At 32.6% G+C, this 16,942-nt stretch overlaps 1 protein-coding gene across 1 annotated transcript in view; it reads left to right on the top strand.

Annotated features, from left to right (window-relative positions):
- The window catches only part of NETO1 (neuropilin and tolloid like 1), a 64,759-nt gene that overhangs the window by 12,523 nt on the left and 35,294 nt on the right, over window positions 1-16,942 (top strand). Inside the window, exon 4 of the mRNA XM_072329415.1 lies at window positions 1,764-2,012. Coding sequence (XP_072185516.1) covers window positions 1,764-2,012 — 249 coding nt within the window. The remainder of the gene's footprint in view (window positions 1-1,763; window positions 2,013-16,942) is intronic.

The following is a 16,942-nucleotide window of genomic DNA, read 5'->3' as shown; positions in this document are numbered from 1 at the left end:
CAGAATAGCATTGTCTTTCCAAGGTTTTTTGTTGCTGTTGTTGTTGTTTTTTCCCCTTTTCTGATTTTGTTTTCCTTTCTCATTTTCATTTTTTCAGGGGTTCTGAATTTCATGCAATTCTATCTAGAGAAGTTTTAAATTTTGATTATTCTATTGAATGTTTGTGGGCACAAAGATCACAGGATGAAAGTATTGCAGAGAATATGTACAAGTCAACTTCCTACAACTTTTATGTAAACAAAGAGACAATAGTAAATACATTCATAATCTTGAATTCCTTCAAATGTGTAGCAATTAGGAAGGTTTCTTTTCTGCTTTAAATATTTCATTAAATATAAATCACCCCAATATATTAAAAAGTAAGCTATTAAAATGCCCTTAAATCTCATATAACCTGTGTTATTAACTTTTTTCTTCAGAGTTTTACAAAATGAACCCATGCTTATATACATGAGGTAGTTGTAAATGTTTGTTTTTTTTGTTTGTTTGTTTGTTTGTTTGTTTGTTTTTCTGTAATCTTATGTAAAGTAAGATTTATGTCTACATCTTTAGCTTATTTTAATTATTCTCAGTTCTTAAATAAGTAATGAGGTCATCTGAAAAGTTCCTGTTTCAGATTTCAAAATACATACATGGTCTAGCTTCTTGTCACACTGATAATTGTCTTATTATTTCTGAGAAAATAAATGGAAAGATACTGACTGCCAGAGTGGCAGTGCTTGCCTTGTTAAGCATGTATCCTAGACTTGGAGTTTGATCAATATGCAAATATTTCAATGTGAAGTGAATGGCAAAAATTGGGTAAATTTCTCTACTAACATGTAGAATGTAGGACATGATCCCATGAGAGGCATAGGATGTGGTGACAATGAATCTTTGTCTTTGCAAAAGATGGTATAGCAAAAAGTTTCACTACTACACCAAGACCTGAACACATTATTAATCCAGTATAACTTTTTAACTACAAATTGGATTAAGCATAGAAGCAGCACATCTCGGGGATTCTGCAGCTTTAGAACTATGAATATTTTCCTTTTAACAAAATGCTACAGTTGAAACAGCAACTGAATTGTGTTCCATAGGAGATGACAGGGAAATTTTATATTTGATATCATTGTGATTGCTACTAGTTTTAGTATCTGTCACTAAAGTGTTTTTGTTGTTTATGTTTTTGTCTAAAATGACCACTATAAAGTTCATTCAAGCTTATTCTAAAGAATATTCTTTTACTCTTCAGTAAGTTACTTTTGCTTCATCTTAATTCTTAAATATGCATTAACTTCACTTTTTCTTGTTTTAATGAGAAAATTTATATGAATTCTACTCAGAACTACTGTATGTATGGGAAAAGAATTTGTGCATAGTGCTATACTGCAGTTCCAAACAGTTTTTTCTTCATCTTTGTATTAATTATAAAAGTATTCTGATTCACATTTCCCCTCAAATAGAAGACAAAGCTGTTTATTCAGATACATTAGATTCTTAGAAAGCATTTGTGTTTGACATAATTTTTCCTAAATTGTGTTTTGCTTTGCGTCTCAGATTTCTCCTTTAATTTTACTAAAAATGTATGCATCTTTCTGTGAGTAGATGAGTAAACCAATGGTGTAAAGTCTAAATATGTATATATACACACATATATATATGTTGAGATTCATATGCTAAGCTGTATGAAAATTGTTTACTTGGTTCTCTTAGTTTTGTATCAAGTTTGAAGGATTTTGCTTTAGAAAATAATATGATAATTTTCTTTTCATCTCCAGCTGCCCCTAGACAATGCATTGAACTACACTTTGATGAAAAATATTCCATAGAGCCTTCTTGGGAATGTAAATTTGACCACATTGAAGTACGAGATGGACCTTTTGGCTTTTCTCCAATCATTGGACGTTTCTGTGGACAGCAAAATCCACCTATGATAAAATCCAGTGGTAGATTTCTGTGGATTAAATTTTTTGCTGATGGTGAGCTGGAATCTATGGGGTTTTCTGCTCGATACAATTTTACACCTGGTAAGTATAAAGCATCACACATTTTGATAGAGAAAGCTAAGTATATTAATTTTGCTTATGATGTATAACGTATAATGATGTGTTATTTAATATACTTAATGGGGTCTATCTTAAATATCAAAGAAAATATTAATAGATAGGAAATAATACAAGATATATATGTTGGGATTATTCAAGGAAAAAATATTCAGTACAGTTCTGTCCAATACACAAATGCTCTGGCTCTGTGGTTTTGATAAGAATTGTTTTCAATAGAATTCTATTACAGTAAATCATTCAAAATATGTCATGGGAAATGTTGTGCTTTATGCCTGATTTTTACATCGTGCAGCATATCCTTCAAAATTATTATTGATAAAGTATTCTAATAAAATAATCTAGTTATCTCAGCAAATTCCATCTTTGCATTTCCACTTCACCAATTATTTCATTAGCTGAGGAGTGGACTAGTTCTCCCTTACAATAAAAAAAAACTCATATGTTTTGCCAGGGAAATGTGGAATTCAAATACTAAAATGTACTAAGCAAATTGTAATTGTACAGCTATTCATTTGTCACTTTTAAATCTTAATTCATCAAAATGAAATAAAATTCATAGTCATACTTCTCAACTGTTTCTTATCAACAAAAGATTGCTGCTCTTAAATTTCATTTTTGGTTGAAGCTACAGTATGTTGCACTGAACTGCTGGATTTGACGTAGTTCTTTACCTTTTTATGTATTGACTGATGAGTCATACCTTAATATAGCTTGATTTAAAGCACTATAATTATTATGTAATTTTATCAATTATGTCACTATTGTTTCAAATAAATTGTTGTATTAGGTGGCAAAATATTCTTTTATAGATATATATGTATCTGCTAAAAATAAAGAGCCTCAGATTCAGTTTGCTTAATTATTCCAGCAGCATTACAGAAAATACTAGGGATACTTGAGCGTTCCTCTATGTGGCTTTGGTTCTCTAATGCAAAGAAAATAGTTATAAACTTGATCAGAGTAGTTCAGTCTTCTTTTAAGTCAAAGTTACTGGCTTCTAGAGGGAAAGCATACTTAGATAATTCAAAGAACAACAGAACACAGAATTTCTGTAGGAAATAACCTAATAAAGAGGTAGATATATGTATTATAAATGCAAGAAAATACATGAAATTGCATTATACCCTTACACACTTGCCACTGAAAAGTGAGTTAAATCTGTATATCTCAGTTACCATGGCTCTCTGGACTTTTGCCATTTTCCTTTCCATCTTTCTCAAAAGTTCTTTGCCTCAGATTTCCTTCTTTTTCAAAGGGATTTGCGTTATGGCTGAAAATATGTTTGTAGCATGACCTGCAGTTTAGTCTGTCTAAAAAAAATTCATAATGATAATTCATAATGTCTATGATAATTTCATGGACAATTTTTTATTCTCATTTCGTTTCTACTAATTTCATGGACAATTTTTTATTCTCATTTCGTTTCTACTAATGTAAGGTGGATTTCTACACAGAGATCAATGCTGCTGAATTTCTGTAACAATATAAATTATTCCAGACTTCAGATGGAATGGCTGTCTTTTTCTTTTCCTTTCTTCTTCACCCCTTTGCTTTTTATAGGAAGCTTTGCAAATGATAAAGGGTTTATATGAATATTGGCCAAAATGAGAGTAGGAGCAATTTTACAAGTGCAAAACTGCCTTCTTAATCCTCAGTAACAGGGATTCAGTTCACATTCTGGATGAATTGCTTGACCAGATATAAGAACAGATTAGGCCTCATATTTTGAGATGTGCTGTCTAAGTATTTGCAGTTAAAGGTTTCACTGTCATCTCATCAAAGATTGACAGCATTTAAGAGGGTGTAAAAGAGAGGCACTGACTCTAGAAAGTGTCATCTAAATTCATCCCTGACTACTTTTGCAATTAAACTATATAGAAAGATCAGAAGAAAAAATAAAAATAAAAATAAATAAAAATAAAAATAAAAATAAAAATAAAAATAAAAATAAAAATAAAAATAAAAATAAAAATAAAAATAAAAATAAAAATAAAAATAAAAATAAAAATAAAAATAAAAATAAAAATAAAAATAAATCAGCTGACTTCCTTTTAAAGAAATAGAAGAAGATTTAAAGTAATTTGGCAGTCCTTGGTATCTGGAGCAGCTGAACTCTTGGAACTGATAGTTTGTTACCTCTAACTGTATGGGTGCAGAAAGAGCCCACTTGCAGCCCTCTGTAGGAGGCTTCCTTCACTCTTGTGGTAAGCACAACAGAGTTGTCTCTTTGGTACCAGCAGTCTTTGATGTTTCCCCCTGAATTATCCCCAGAAACTTCTCAGAAGTTTCTCAGCTGCCATCTTTGCTTTTTTGGATGTTTTGCTTTGTTGATGAAAGAAACATAGTACTGAGTGTGTGGGTGTTTGTGGGGGTGTGTATGATAAGATTTAAAAAATAAGTAAGTAAATTTGGCTAGATTGAAGCTGTAACCATTTATTATTATTTGACTAGTACATGGAAAAGTAGAGAAAGAGATTATTTACTATGTCTCCAGGGTGTACAGAAACAGCTAAATAGATTAAGTTGAAAAAATATCAATAAGGGTATCTAGACAAGTGTTCCAGTAAAGATCTATTAGTCTGTGAAAAAGGAAAAAGCTCTGAGGCATTTTAAAACTAGTTTAGATTAAGTCCTAAAAAAAAAAAAAAAAATAATTTGTGTAGAAAAATCCTAAGGAATAGAGTAGTATTTTGCATTTACTAAATCTTTCCTGTTTAATAATTTCCTTGATTTTTTGGACTTGAAATGATTGGAGTCCTAAGCTTTGTACATAGGTAGAGCTCCTTCCACCAAAGTGAAATGCCAGTGTAATTTCAGCAGTCTCTCAACAGGTTGGGGTTTCAGGCATCTTAGAAAATAAACATCATTGTCTCGTCATATATTCTAATTAAGTTAGACTGTACTTACATTCCTCAGATTACTTTTCAGCATTCTGAAAGATGAACTCTAACAGGACAAATGACTTTTATGACAAAAAACATTTAAGAAGTCCATCAACATAAACATATCAAATAAGTGATTTAAAAAAAAAAAAAAAAAAAAAAAAAAAAAAAAAAAAAGTAGGCTTCTCTTTTTTGTGATTTTATAAGCTATAGGATTAAGCAAGATTAGGTTGAATGGTATAATTCTTGAATATTTTTAATGCTAAAACTCTGGGTTAAAGGAAAGAGCTGCCTTTTTATTTTGTTATATCTGAGTACCAGAAACAACCAGATGCAATTTGGATATAAAATATCATTTCAGACATGTTGTATGCATGAGTTTTTAAAAGTAAAACAAAGTTTATTCATTCATTTTGTACTAATTTGATTTTATATTCATTGTTAAGTAAAATTACTTTCAAAGATTAACTTAAATCATTTCTAAATGAAACTATCTGAACTTAGTAGATCTTTCTAAATACATAAAGCCTTTTATGTTTACTTTCAAATCTCAAGTAGAAAAAAAAATGACACCTGGTTCTATAATATTTTGAAGTTTCCCTTTGGTTCATTCTGAATATAAAACATATCTGTTAGTGAAGCTTATTCTTGTTTCATCATTCTCTGGATCAGTAAAACACCTACAGGTTTCAAACACATTACATCTCTGGGTCCTTGTACTTCTTCTCTTGTCCTCATTTCTTCCCCCAAAAAGTTATGTCTCAAGAGCATTTTCTCAAATGATGTTAAAAGTTTTGTCTAGTCTAATCCTGCTGTTTCAAGCATTACTTCAAAGCGACTTATTCTTGAGAACCATTCTTTAAAATGACTCAATTTTTCAGTGTAGACAGGGATTCAGATAGAGAGAGGACATATTTATTCCATCTCTGCTACTCAGCTAGAATAATCAGATTTTTGTTTATCCTGGTCTCTGGTTTTGCGGGACAGTGGCTTAAGATATAACATCATTACTTTCAGTTCCATCACTTAGTAGAAACCATCTGTGTTTTTATTTAGTCTAGTTAATATAAAGGTCTGTTCAGCTGCCTGATAACAGAAAACTAAAAAAGCTTTATACTCTCATGCACCCAAAAATGGACTGTAAAACTCTGTCTATTCAGAAAAATGGTACTTTTATATTCACATTGCACTGGTGTGAGTAGCTCTAGAAAGACAGGAGAATACAATGATAACATCATATATCTTGAGTAAAACAAAAATCAAATCCAAAAAACAACAACAAAAAAAGTCTTCTTGATAGGGTAGGTCTGTACAATAGGAATTATGAAAATTGCTTGATAGATAAACTAAATTCAACTATAACCCTAGAGAACAGTCGTTTTAACACCTAATAAGCTTGTCCTGCCTCGTGAATTTAGGCATTCCAGACACCCATGACAGGTGAAGAGTGCTTGGGAGAGCTTGCTTTTATTTTATTTTATTTTATTTTATTTTATTTTATTTTATTTTATTTGTTTTGTTTTGTTTTGTTTTGTTTTGTTTTGTTTTGTTTTGTTTTGTTTTGTTTCAGTTTAATTTAATTTTAATTTCCAGTTCTCTTCAGCAATTGGTCTAATTGCTTCTATGTTAAAATTAGCCACAACAATTTTTAACCAACTTGTAATCCATTTAAGTTTTCTGGGAAGTAATTAACTATCTCAGGCTACAAGAGAATATATGTTTGCCTTTTCCTCTAGGAAATTGTCTAACACTGAGAGATGAGTCATTTTAAACCTTCCTTTATGCTTTTGAACCAGAACAAGATTTCTAATCTTTTTATTTTATTTTTTATGTGTGAGTTTGTTGTATTTATTCTGTATTTATTCTATTCTTCAGCATGTCAAATTGTTATAAAATGCTTCTGTGAATTATGAATTTTTAACGTGTTCATGCAAGTGTGCAGAAGACAGCACTGCATTACCATGTATAGTGCATATATTAGGACTTAAGGTCTTCAGAATGCAAATGAATTGCATGTAGTATCTAGCATGATGCATTTGCTTGTTGGAATGAAAGCCATGATTAGCTACATAAATGTCTTTTCAAGGGAATTTGTTTTGCACTCTGCTATTCTACAGACTCCATTAATTTCCATGAACTGTAGGCTAGGCCCAGAGTACTTCAGTACCATACATATTGGAAGGTAATGGGATAATACGTTTGTTTTAAATATCTAGAGAAGAAGAATACCTTGAGCGGAACAAATGAGTATATGGAAGTTCTCAAAGGAATCTGAGGTCCCATATTACCTCTTTTTATCTTTTTTTTTTTTTTTTTTTTTTTTTCTTTCCCCTAATAATATCTTGCAGAACTTCCTGCTATAGAAATCCCTGCGTGCTGAAAATATTCTATTACTAGCAGAAAGAAGCTGTACACTGAAGCTCCTACTTTGATGAACTTTTCTGTAAAAATAAAAGTAATAGAAACAGATGACATAGCTTTAAGTATTCTAATATTGAAAAAGAGAAAAATGAGAAAAATCCTATTGCAGTTTGGTAACAACTGCATTAATTGTGGACAAAAGAGTTGCATTTGTTTTGACTGTGTATGAGCGTAAGGGTGAAGGGGCTTTCCAAGATGTGTAGTGTTGTCTAACACTAGGACTGCAAGCAATATGTTTCCAACTTGATGTTTTACTTTCTGCCTCAGATATTCCTATGGAAGGATCCAAATTATTATGATTTCTCACCTAAAATTATTCATGGCTAGTTTATGTCTTTTTTTTTTTTTTTTTTTTTTTTTTTTTTTCTTACAACAATCTGTTGGTTTTTAATTTCCCCTCCTCCCACCCCCCCCCCCCCCCAAGTGTACAAGCCATTGAGGCTTAGAGATGGTAGTCATACAGAATTACTCATGTTAGAAAAGATCTTAAAGATCATCCAGTCAACCTGACAACCCACCTCTAAGTCATGTCCCTGAGCACCACACCAATATACTTTTTAAGATGTCAGTTTTCTTAGTTACCTAAGCTAAATTCTTCTACTTCCCTAATGCCATGTTCCTCCTGACATCATGACCATCCCACCTCCCTCCACAAGTCTCTTTTTCTGTTCCATGACTACTGAACACAGAATTCTAGAGGAGGTTGAGCAGGATATTTTACAGTAATATATGTGCAAATAATTATTCTTTATCTCCATTGGAAAAACTTCTTCACATATGTGATCTTACCAGTAAAGGTGATTATGGTATTGCATTGCTAAATGTTTTTAACAGAGGAACCATTTTTCCCTGACAGTCTGTCTTTTTAGAATCACCTGCAAGGAAACTTTAACAAATTTATATGTACATTCAAAAACAATCCAAGCAAACATTTTTTTTTTATTATTATTATTTTATTTTAACCTGTATTTTTCCAACACCATCTTCTCATTCTCAATATAGTTTATATTATTACTTGTTACAGAACAACCAAAATGAAATCTCAGAGGCAGAGGAGGATTTTCTTTGAATATTATCTTTGTTATGCTTTTCCCCTAGAGATACACTTCTGTCTTTGCATACTTACTACACTGAGTTGGCAAGCCTCAGTACTGATTTAGAGAGGTCATCCTCTGCTTTAAAATGTAGAAATAACTAGTGAGCCCTAGACATTTATTTTCCTTTTTAATTCTTAATCTGACTGTAATATTTGTGGAAACTGGAAATGATGGAAATGGAGGGGAGACAATATAGAATTCGTACTGAATGGAAGACTGGGTATTCTTCTTCCACAAGTGCTTGGGAGAAACTAGTCCACTATGAGCATTTTCACTAGTAGCATATATTTTAAGCATATACTTCCAACATTTATACGACATCTTACTTCATAATTCTCCTTCAAATATTTCCACACCTATTTTGTCAGGTAAAAAAATGAAATACTTGCCTAATATGTAATAAATAAGTACCTTAGCTATTTTTGTTCATTACTGTTCATTTGACCTCCTTATCTGGCAAATTTTCATACTGTTTTTACTGGGATGCATTTCTGGATGGTTGTGGTGTGACCCCACCCTAGAAACACATTTGTTTGTAACAGTTTCTCTTGGTGATCTTGGCAATGTGGCTGTTCAATTCCTCTTTAATATCCATTCCTTAAGTGGTTGAATTTTTATCTTTATGTGTTGTATCTACAAGTTTCTGAGGTGTATGGCCAATAACTCTTGACAGTGATCTCTGTCCTTTTGTATAATCAGCATGACTGTGACTCTACTGTTAGGCAGAGAATCTATTTCCGATTCTAGACACAGACCTGCTTCTTTAGTTGTCCATATGGAATTACCAGGCTTTTATGCTAGGTGCAAAAACATGTTTATATCTTTTGTTTTCATTTATTAATTATCATCTGTTGTTAATTTGACATTTGCATAGGTAATTGTTGATTTTATCTGTTCTTTACTGACCTATTTCTCAAATCTTGCAGCCATAAGTAAGGCTTCTTATTGGCATATTTAGCTTTTCTTAACAGATTTCTGCCTTCTTTGTATAGTTCTTCTACCTAACTCTCCTTAAAGAAATTGACTTTGTCGTAAAGTTCTTTACACACTATAAATGAGAAAAAGTGTTCTCATCCAGTAACTAGGTACTCTGCATAGCATAGTCTTTGAAAAGGCCAGTCATGTTTCTGTTTCTAGAATTGAGTATTTTTGCAATATGAAATAGTAAATTAGTAAATGCATCAAATTCAATTATATCATCTAACAGCCTTTGCTATAATCAGCAGTTGTTTGGCAATCAATTCATTTTCTTGAGTAATATTTATATTGTTTCATCAAGAGATCAATACATAGAGTCTCTCACAGCTGTTGAGATGACTGCTACTGAATACAGCATATCTGTATATTTGTAGTGATATTGATGGATATGATTAATGTTGCTTTGTTTATTGGTTGTAGAAAATTGAAGATAATGTAATTCTTTTGTCTTAAATATCACATTTCCCCTTCTTTGGTGCTCCTGTCCCAAAATAAGATTGTGCTTACTTCAACTCAGATTGAAATTTTATCCCATCTTTTTTCTATAAAATCCTTTTAAAGTAATCTGTTAAAATGTCTATGCATTTGACCCATCTTCTCTTTCTCTCTTACGTGAGATTGAAGTCCTTGCAATCTTCTGTATATGTACTATCATATTAATCTTATGGGATAAAGAAATACTATTATTTTCTATGTGAGAAATAGAAATAAAAAGATTTCTGTGGGATTTAGATTACAGCTATATGGCTGCACATGAAACTGGTGGAAAATAAAGAGCTTGAATATGTTTCTAAATACAGAGATTATTCTCAGCTGTATTTTTCCTTTTCTCTCTTCCAAACTCTCTCCAATTACTAAATTCTGACAAATTAGAATTGCTAACTTAAGCTGCTGACAAGCTCTTTTTAACATATTCATCTTTACCTTTACTTACACTAAGGGTTTATGAACAAGCCCCATCTCAGTAACTTTAACTTAGGCATATAGTAGTAGTAGAAGTAGACATACTGTTCTAAAAATCATCATGAAAGACAGAGAAAGTGAGAAGCTGAACTTTTTAAAGTGTAATCGTAAAAGAATCTAAACTTTTAAATCTGAAATTTTATAGGGAATATGTATACAATGATAATAGTAGGTTGATGCAAGAGTCAGTTGATTATTGTGAGTCCTTTTCAATATTTGTGTATGCTGGCTAGGTTCAAAATTTTATTTCTTCCAATGTTAATTCCCTTTTTATAGTGATACTCTTTTATAATCTCCTATATAGCTTATTATTTAGGTCCAAAGTCTAAGGCTGACAAAAAGATTGATTACCAAATATAGGATACTGCAGGTCTCACTGGTAGTTCTCCACTTCTGCTGAAAATGTGTAGTAGATACATATCTGTAAGGGAAACGGTTGATCACAGCCTGAACCTCTGATTAACCATCTGGGGCAAGTGATGAGTCAGTTGCGGGAGCACAGGTGACAGTAATTCAGCTGTGCTGTTGGAAGGGGTGGAGCTTGACTCCACCTCTCTTAGATCCAATTTAAGGGCTGACCACCACTAAGGTAGCATCTCTTTCTGGAGATTGCTCTTTTGTGGAGTTTTTGTGGTGAGCCTTGACATCAGCAAGCCCATATCTTGAAGGCCTCAGAGTTGGTGAGTGCTTTTTCTTATGTACCCTCTAGCTATTCATTTCCATCTATATTTGTACTATTCCAACTGTACAAATACCGTACTTGTATTATTTCCACTGTACAATATCAATTTAGTGACTGTCAATTTAATAATTACCATAAACCTGATATAACCTTAAGAATGCTGTTTATTCACTACCTTTTTTTTTTTTTTTTTTTTTTTTTTTTTTCTCCTCTCCTCTGGTGCAGTAAATTAAGTTTTGTTGGTTTTATAACATAATTAGTGATTTGTCTGTTTTCCTCAAAATCACCTGAAATGAAAGTACTTTCTCTATTCAAAAGTGTATCATTTTTTTTTTTTTCAACTGTAGTTATTAGTTAGTTCAAGCACATTTTTTATTTCAGCTCTATTCATCAATCAGTTTTACTGCTTGTAAAATGAAACAATAGAAGTTCTGCAACCACTTGCAATGATTACTGGTTCCTCTCCTTGGATTTTATGTTTTGAATAAAAAGCAAGTAGATTTTTGCTACATTTCTGCTACTGCCAATTGGACTTTCTGAAATGAAAGTTTCTGAGAATTATTTTTTTGAAATGAGTAATTATTGATAACAAAAGAGGCCTGTGACTTTTGCTTTCAGACTTTAATTATTTTGTGTTTGAGTTATTATGTGTTCCTTTCTCTAAAACCAGAAATTAAGTTCCCAGACAAAATCTCCACTAACAAGAGGGACCAAACAAAAGCCATGATGACCTTTAGTGTCTTGAGCTCTTTATAGAATCTCATCTCCTCACCCTATCTGGTTTTGGAATTCAATAGAAGTCAGGATTGAGAAGCTATGTCTATTGCATGTCTTCCAAAAATGAAGAAATAAAATTCTTGAGCCAGAGCTAGCTCAACTACGGATTTTCTTTTGGTGTCTATCTTTCACATTTTATGCAGCTGTGATTGCAAATCACTAATTTATTTATTCCTTAGTAACTTCATCCATTTATCCAGCATTCTGTAGACACCTAAAATTTCTGTTCTTTTTTTTCAACTCATCTAGGAACCAGTATGAAGACATTTTGATGCTGAGATACCTATTGAGAGAAACAGAATTTAAGCAAAATTGGATTGAGGAAGACGTAAATTAAAAAAGATTATTTTCTTTACAGGTCTGGCAATTAATTATCTTCCAATTACATTACATAACTTAGTCTACAACTCAGTAGGTAAATGAGGGTCTGACTCTATTGTTTCCTCAAATGGAATTGTAGAGAATTTAACTAAAATGAGAACAAATGTTTTGGTCTGTGTTACGTAGTCTAAAATGTCATAGTTACAAAAAAAAAATAAAAAATTGATTTGTGAAGTCTACCAGATAAATGAAATTACTATATGAGTGGAAGGAAAATAATGACAGATTTCCAGAAATAAGTTAGCAAATACTTCTCAATAGCACTCAAAAAATATTACTTCAGAGACCATTACATGCTAGAGATACAGAAAGATTATTTGAATACTTTGATATCAAAAGACTATTTTGTGTTTTGTATTAAGAAAGACTGCTCAAATAATGAGAAAAATTATGAGAGCAGAATTGCCAAATATTTTTTTGAGAATTTATATCCAAATAAATTATTGCCATGGAACATTCATTATTAAAAATCTGTGGTAGCATGACAAAAGCAGGCAACATGAAATGTGCTATTCTAGTCACATATCAGTCCCCTAGTTGACAGTGAGAAGCCAGAAGTTGTTGTGTAACCGGACTTACAAACATCATTTGCCAGATGTTATCTGATAGTTGAAGCTCAAGAGACAATGTTATCAAATCTGCTGGTTGCAGTATGTGGGTTAATAAAAGATTGTATGATACCACTTCTGGTTTGCTTTTTTTTTCTTTTTTTTTTTTGTCTTTTCCTTTCTTTCCTGTAGTTCATTTCTAAACTCTGAGTTAAAATTAATATTACACAAGAATGGAGCACATTATTCACAAAATTATTTTGCTTATTTTGCTGTTTAATGCTGATTTTATTTTATGGATTGAACACTTGGTCATTAACTGCCACCAACTACAAAGTTCATGATAAAATTATTTGAAATGAGTATTTTTTATTATTATTATTTTTGTAAAATACATACTGGTATAGCAGTTTAAAAATCAAGGTTTAGGTAACTTTGAGTCTCTTTGCTTCTGTGTGCTTTCTTGCTCTCTACAATGATCATTCTTAGCAGTGATAGTTGTTTATATAAAAGTTTTATTCATGTTTGTTTTTCTTTTTTATTACTACAGCTTTAAATGACTTTTAAATCAAGCGAGGAAAAATCCTGCTGTTTGGCAGCCAGAACCTGGTCTAGTCAAATGAAATTTAATTATTGCCTGCTTGTCGGATAAGCAGCTGACCTATACTTAAAAATCCTGAGTACTATGACTGACCAATTTTCACTCTTTCTAAGACACTGAGCCAGAAAATTGTTGTAGCACTCAATACACCTATTGCTAAATTCAGGTCAGATTGTGAACATAATTATCCACATTGATTAATTACCTGAATAATACTAAGAATGTCAGCAAATCCAGTGGAAGTAAAATTGTTGCTTTGGACTGGTAGTTTTTGAACAGAGCAGAAAACCTCCAGATCTGTTAAATTACAGAATCCCAGAATTGTAGGGGCTGCAAGGGACCTCTGGAGCGCATCTAGCCCAACCCCCTGCTAAAGCAGGTTACCTATGGTAGGTTGCAAAGGCAACCATTCAGGTGGGGATTGAAAGTCTCCAGAGAAGGAGACTCCACAGCCTCCCAGGGTAGCCTGTCACAAGGAAAGGCAGATGTAACTATGTTGCTATTAGACATCAGTATAAATCTCAAGCTCTCCACTGATCCATATTTTTCTAATTTCCATGATAAACCAGCTTCAGAATCATTTAATGAATACTGAGCATGTGGCATGAATGATGCATAAAATTACTGTCAATTAGTTAAAATTTTCTTGTTTAAAGAAAAGGTTTAAAAAAGTTGAAGACCCTCTGATTTAGAATTTATTATCCTGGTTGTTTTTTTTTAATATTTTAATATTTTATTTTTTTTTTCCATGTGGGTATGTAACAAAACATGTCTTACTGCTCTTGATTAACTTCTTAACACTTAACACTTTTTAAGTGTTTAAGTGGAAATCATTTGTGGGTAGAACTTGTATGAATTATGTTAATTTTAGTCATATGTAGGATACAACAGTAAGGATTTCCTCATCAAAATAATAGAAGTCCAAGATGACCTAGTGTCTTGTTTCCAACAGATTGTCTGTAATATATCAGTATTAGCAATTAATTGTGGTTTAGATTTTACTTTGTCACTTTTAATTGACTGAAGTTGGAGCAAAATGATCTGCTCAAAGAAAAGGGAATGTTACTTCCATGAAGTCATAAACAACAGGAAGCAATAGGCTTGTAAGGCAAAAATCTAACTGTAAATATTTAGGTAAACCATGAATTCACAGTGTGCACAGACCTCTCTCCTCCTTCATTGCTTTATGTTTTTTGATTCTTCCTTAAGTGCTTCAGGAACCAGAATGACCTTTCCAACATTCTTCTTTTCTTGCATCTGCCAACTGATAAAAGGACATACAGAGTCTTTCTGGGGCTTGAACTTACCTTTGTCTAAGTGTTTTTTGTCCCAAAATCTCAGAAGTTCCATCAGGAAATAAGGAAGCGTTATTGTTCCCTTCTTATGTTTTTCATATATCCTTTTTATATCTTGATTGTATCCTGTATAGTGAAATATAAAATTCATAACTATCTGTGAAATTTAAGTAGAAATTCACAGGAGTCAGTTTTTTGAATTCTGGAATATATTGAAACTCTTCTGCATAGAGAAAACTTCTACACCCTGCTGTTAAAAGATGAAGTAAAAAAGGAGAGTGAAAGTAAGGCCATCTCCAAAGCAGCTCCATGGTATGGCTTACATCTCAAACTGATATAAACCCATCTTCATAGGCTGTAGTACATTTGAGAAAACTGCTATGGTCAGCAACTCAGTGCACTTGAAGGAACATGATTTCTAACCAAGAAAACTCCAAAAAGTAGCTGAAAGAAAAAAGAAAACTGCAAGACTGAGAGTTATAGGGCTGGAAGGGCAGGACAGATGACTTATTTTCCCTGCAGATGTTTCATTTACTTACTGTTGAGCTCAGCAGTTCCTTATGCTATAGGACTTTCACAGCTTCTCTTCTTGCTTACAGAAAGTGAATATTTAAGCTGCCACATCTCTTGTGGTAGGCACACGTAATGACAATTGGAGTTAACTATCTGGTTTAATTTCCTTTTTTTCCTTCAGAAACAGTGCATTCAGGCTAAAGTGAGGTGGGGTGAAGACCTAAAATTTTCTCTCAGGTGCTTAAAAAAAATCTACAGATATCTACTGTGGGTACTAAATACAATTTAAAAACATCCTACAGCTCTACAATACTCTTCACCATTAACTTTCAAAAGTCTAGCAGCTGCAGAGTAAAATAATGAAAGGCTCTTGTTCTGTTTATTTTACTTCTTTCCACTCTAAGAATCACACATCCATGAGTATTGTCTGTTTCATCTTCCTAGTATCTTATACAGACAGCTGATTAAGCAATCAGTTGTTTTTGCAAATAAAAGCTAGATTTCTTTTCTTATAAGGCTATTCACTTTAGAAAAGTACACCTGGTTCTTTGCTAGGTGGTAAGAGAGAAATATTTGAAAATGGCAAGACATCTGCTCTTAAAGTGGAAGATGAACTGTTCACACATGAGAATTAGAATGTTTAAAAACTGTTTGGATGTGGTGTTTAGGGACATGATTTAGCAGAGGGTTGTTAGGATAGTATGGTTAGGTTGTGTTTGGTCTTGATGATCTTTAAGGTCTCTTCCAACCTGAGCAGTTCTATGATTCTATGATTATATAAAATGAAGTTATCTTCAGGACAGTGATACAGCCTACCTAACATGGCTAGCTACAGCAAAGGGATGTAAGTTGATGTAAACACTATGCTGATATTTCTATTTGTATTAAAACATTTTCAATGTGTGGTCAGCTACAGGTTATTCAGTACTACTTGAACTAGCACAATTAATTTCTCTTGAGTACAATAGCTGAAAACAATGTAGCTCTTCAAAACAATTGGAAGTTCTCTTGAATGTTCTGTTGAAAGCCTTTCCACTACAGTAAAATCACAGCAGTTACTTTATACTGATGAATTGTTCCTGTACATTTCTTCCATCCTGGTAAATCTGCTCTGTGGACAGACTAGTATATCATGAACAGCATCTCTGAAAAGACAATGTGAGTTTTCACACAATAGTAGCAAGCAAAAAACCATGTGTAAATTGATTCAATCTGAAGAATGCCCAGCAACCAGTTGTGGCTAAACCCACTGAGTCATTTTCCCCTGAACTTCTACAGTGAAGAGAAGGTATTATTTCCTTGGACTACACTACCTGTCATCTCTAACAAACCAAAAAGACAAATCCTGAGCCTTGGTAGTATTGTACTGAAATTACTGAATAACTAGGCCATACTTAGTGTTCAGCGTCACTGAGGAGAGGTTCTGTAATGCTTTTATGTTGAGCATCTTTCTCCCTAGTGAGGTTCAGGCACCATTAATCAATCACAAGAAACCACTTAGATATTATCTCGGGGACATATATGCAATACTGCCCTTGATGACTGGCAGCCAAATCAACTGCACTGTCACAGAAGAGATTGCTTGGCTCCAGTTCTTAGATAGAGTGGACTCCTAAGCTCGTTCAGTCTCTTTTCACACATTTTTGGGTGACTGGCAGACAATGGTATATGCAGACCCTGAGATATTTCTCATGGGATGATCTTTTCCTAATGTTTCTAGATATATTGTGCTGCATAAGGAGAATCTGATTCC

The sequence above is a fragment of the Excalfactoria chinensis genome, chromosome 2 (genome assembly GCF_039878825.1).
Source record: "Excalfactoria chinensis isolate bCotChi1 chromosome 2, bCotChi1.hap2, whole genome shotgun sequence".
In the NCBI taxonomy this organism is placed as follows: Eukaryota; Metazoa; Chordata; class Aves; order Galliformes; family Phasianidae; genus Excalfactoria; species Excalfactoria chinensis.
This window is presented reverse-complemented; position numbering and strand designations above follow the sequence as displayed.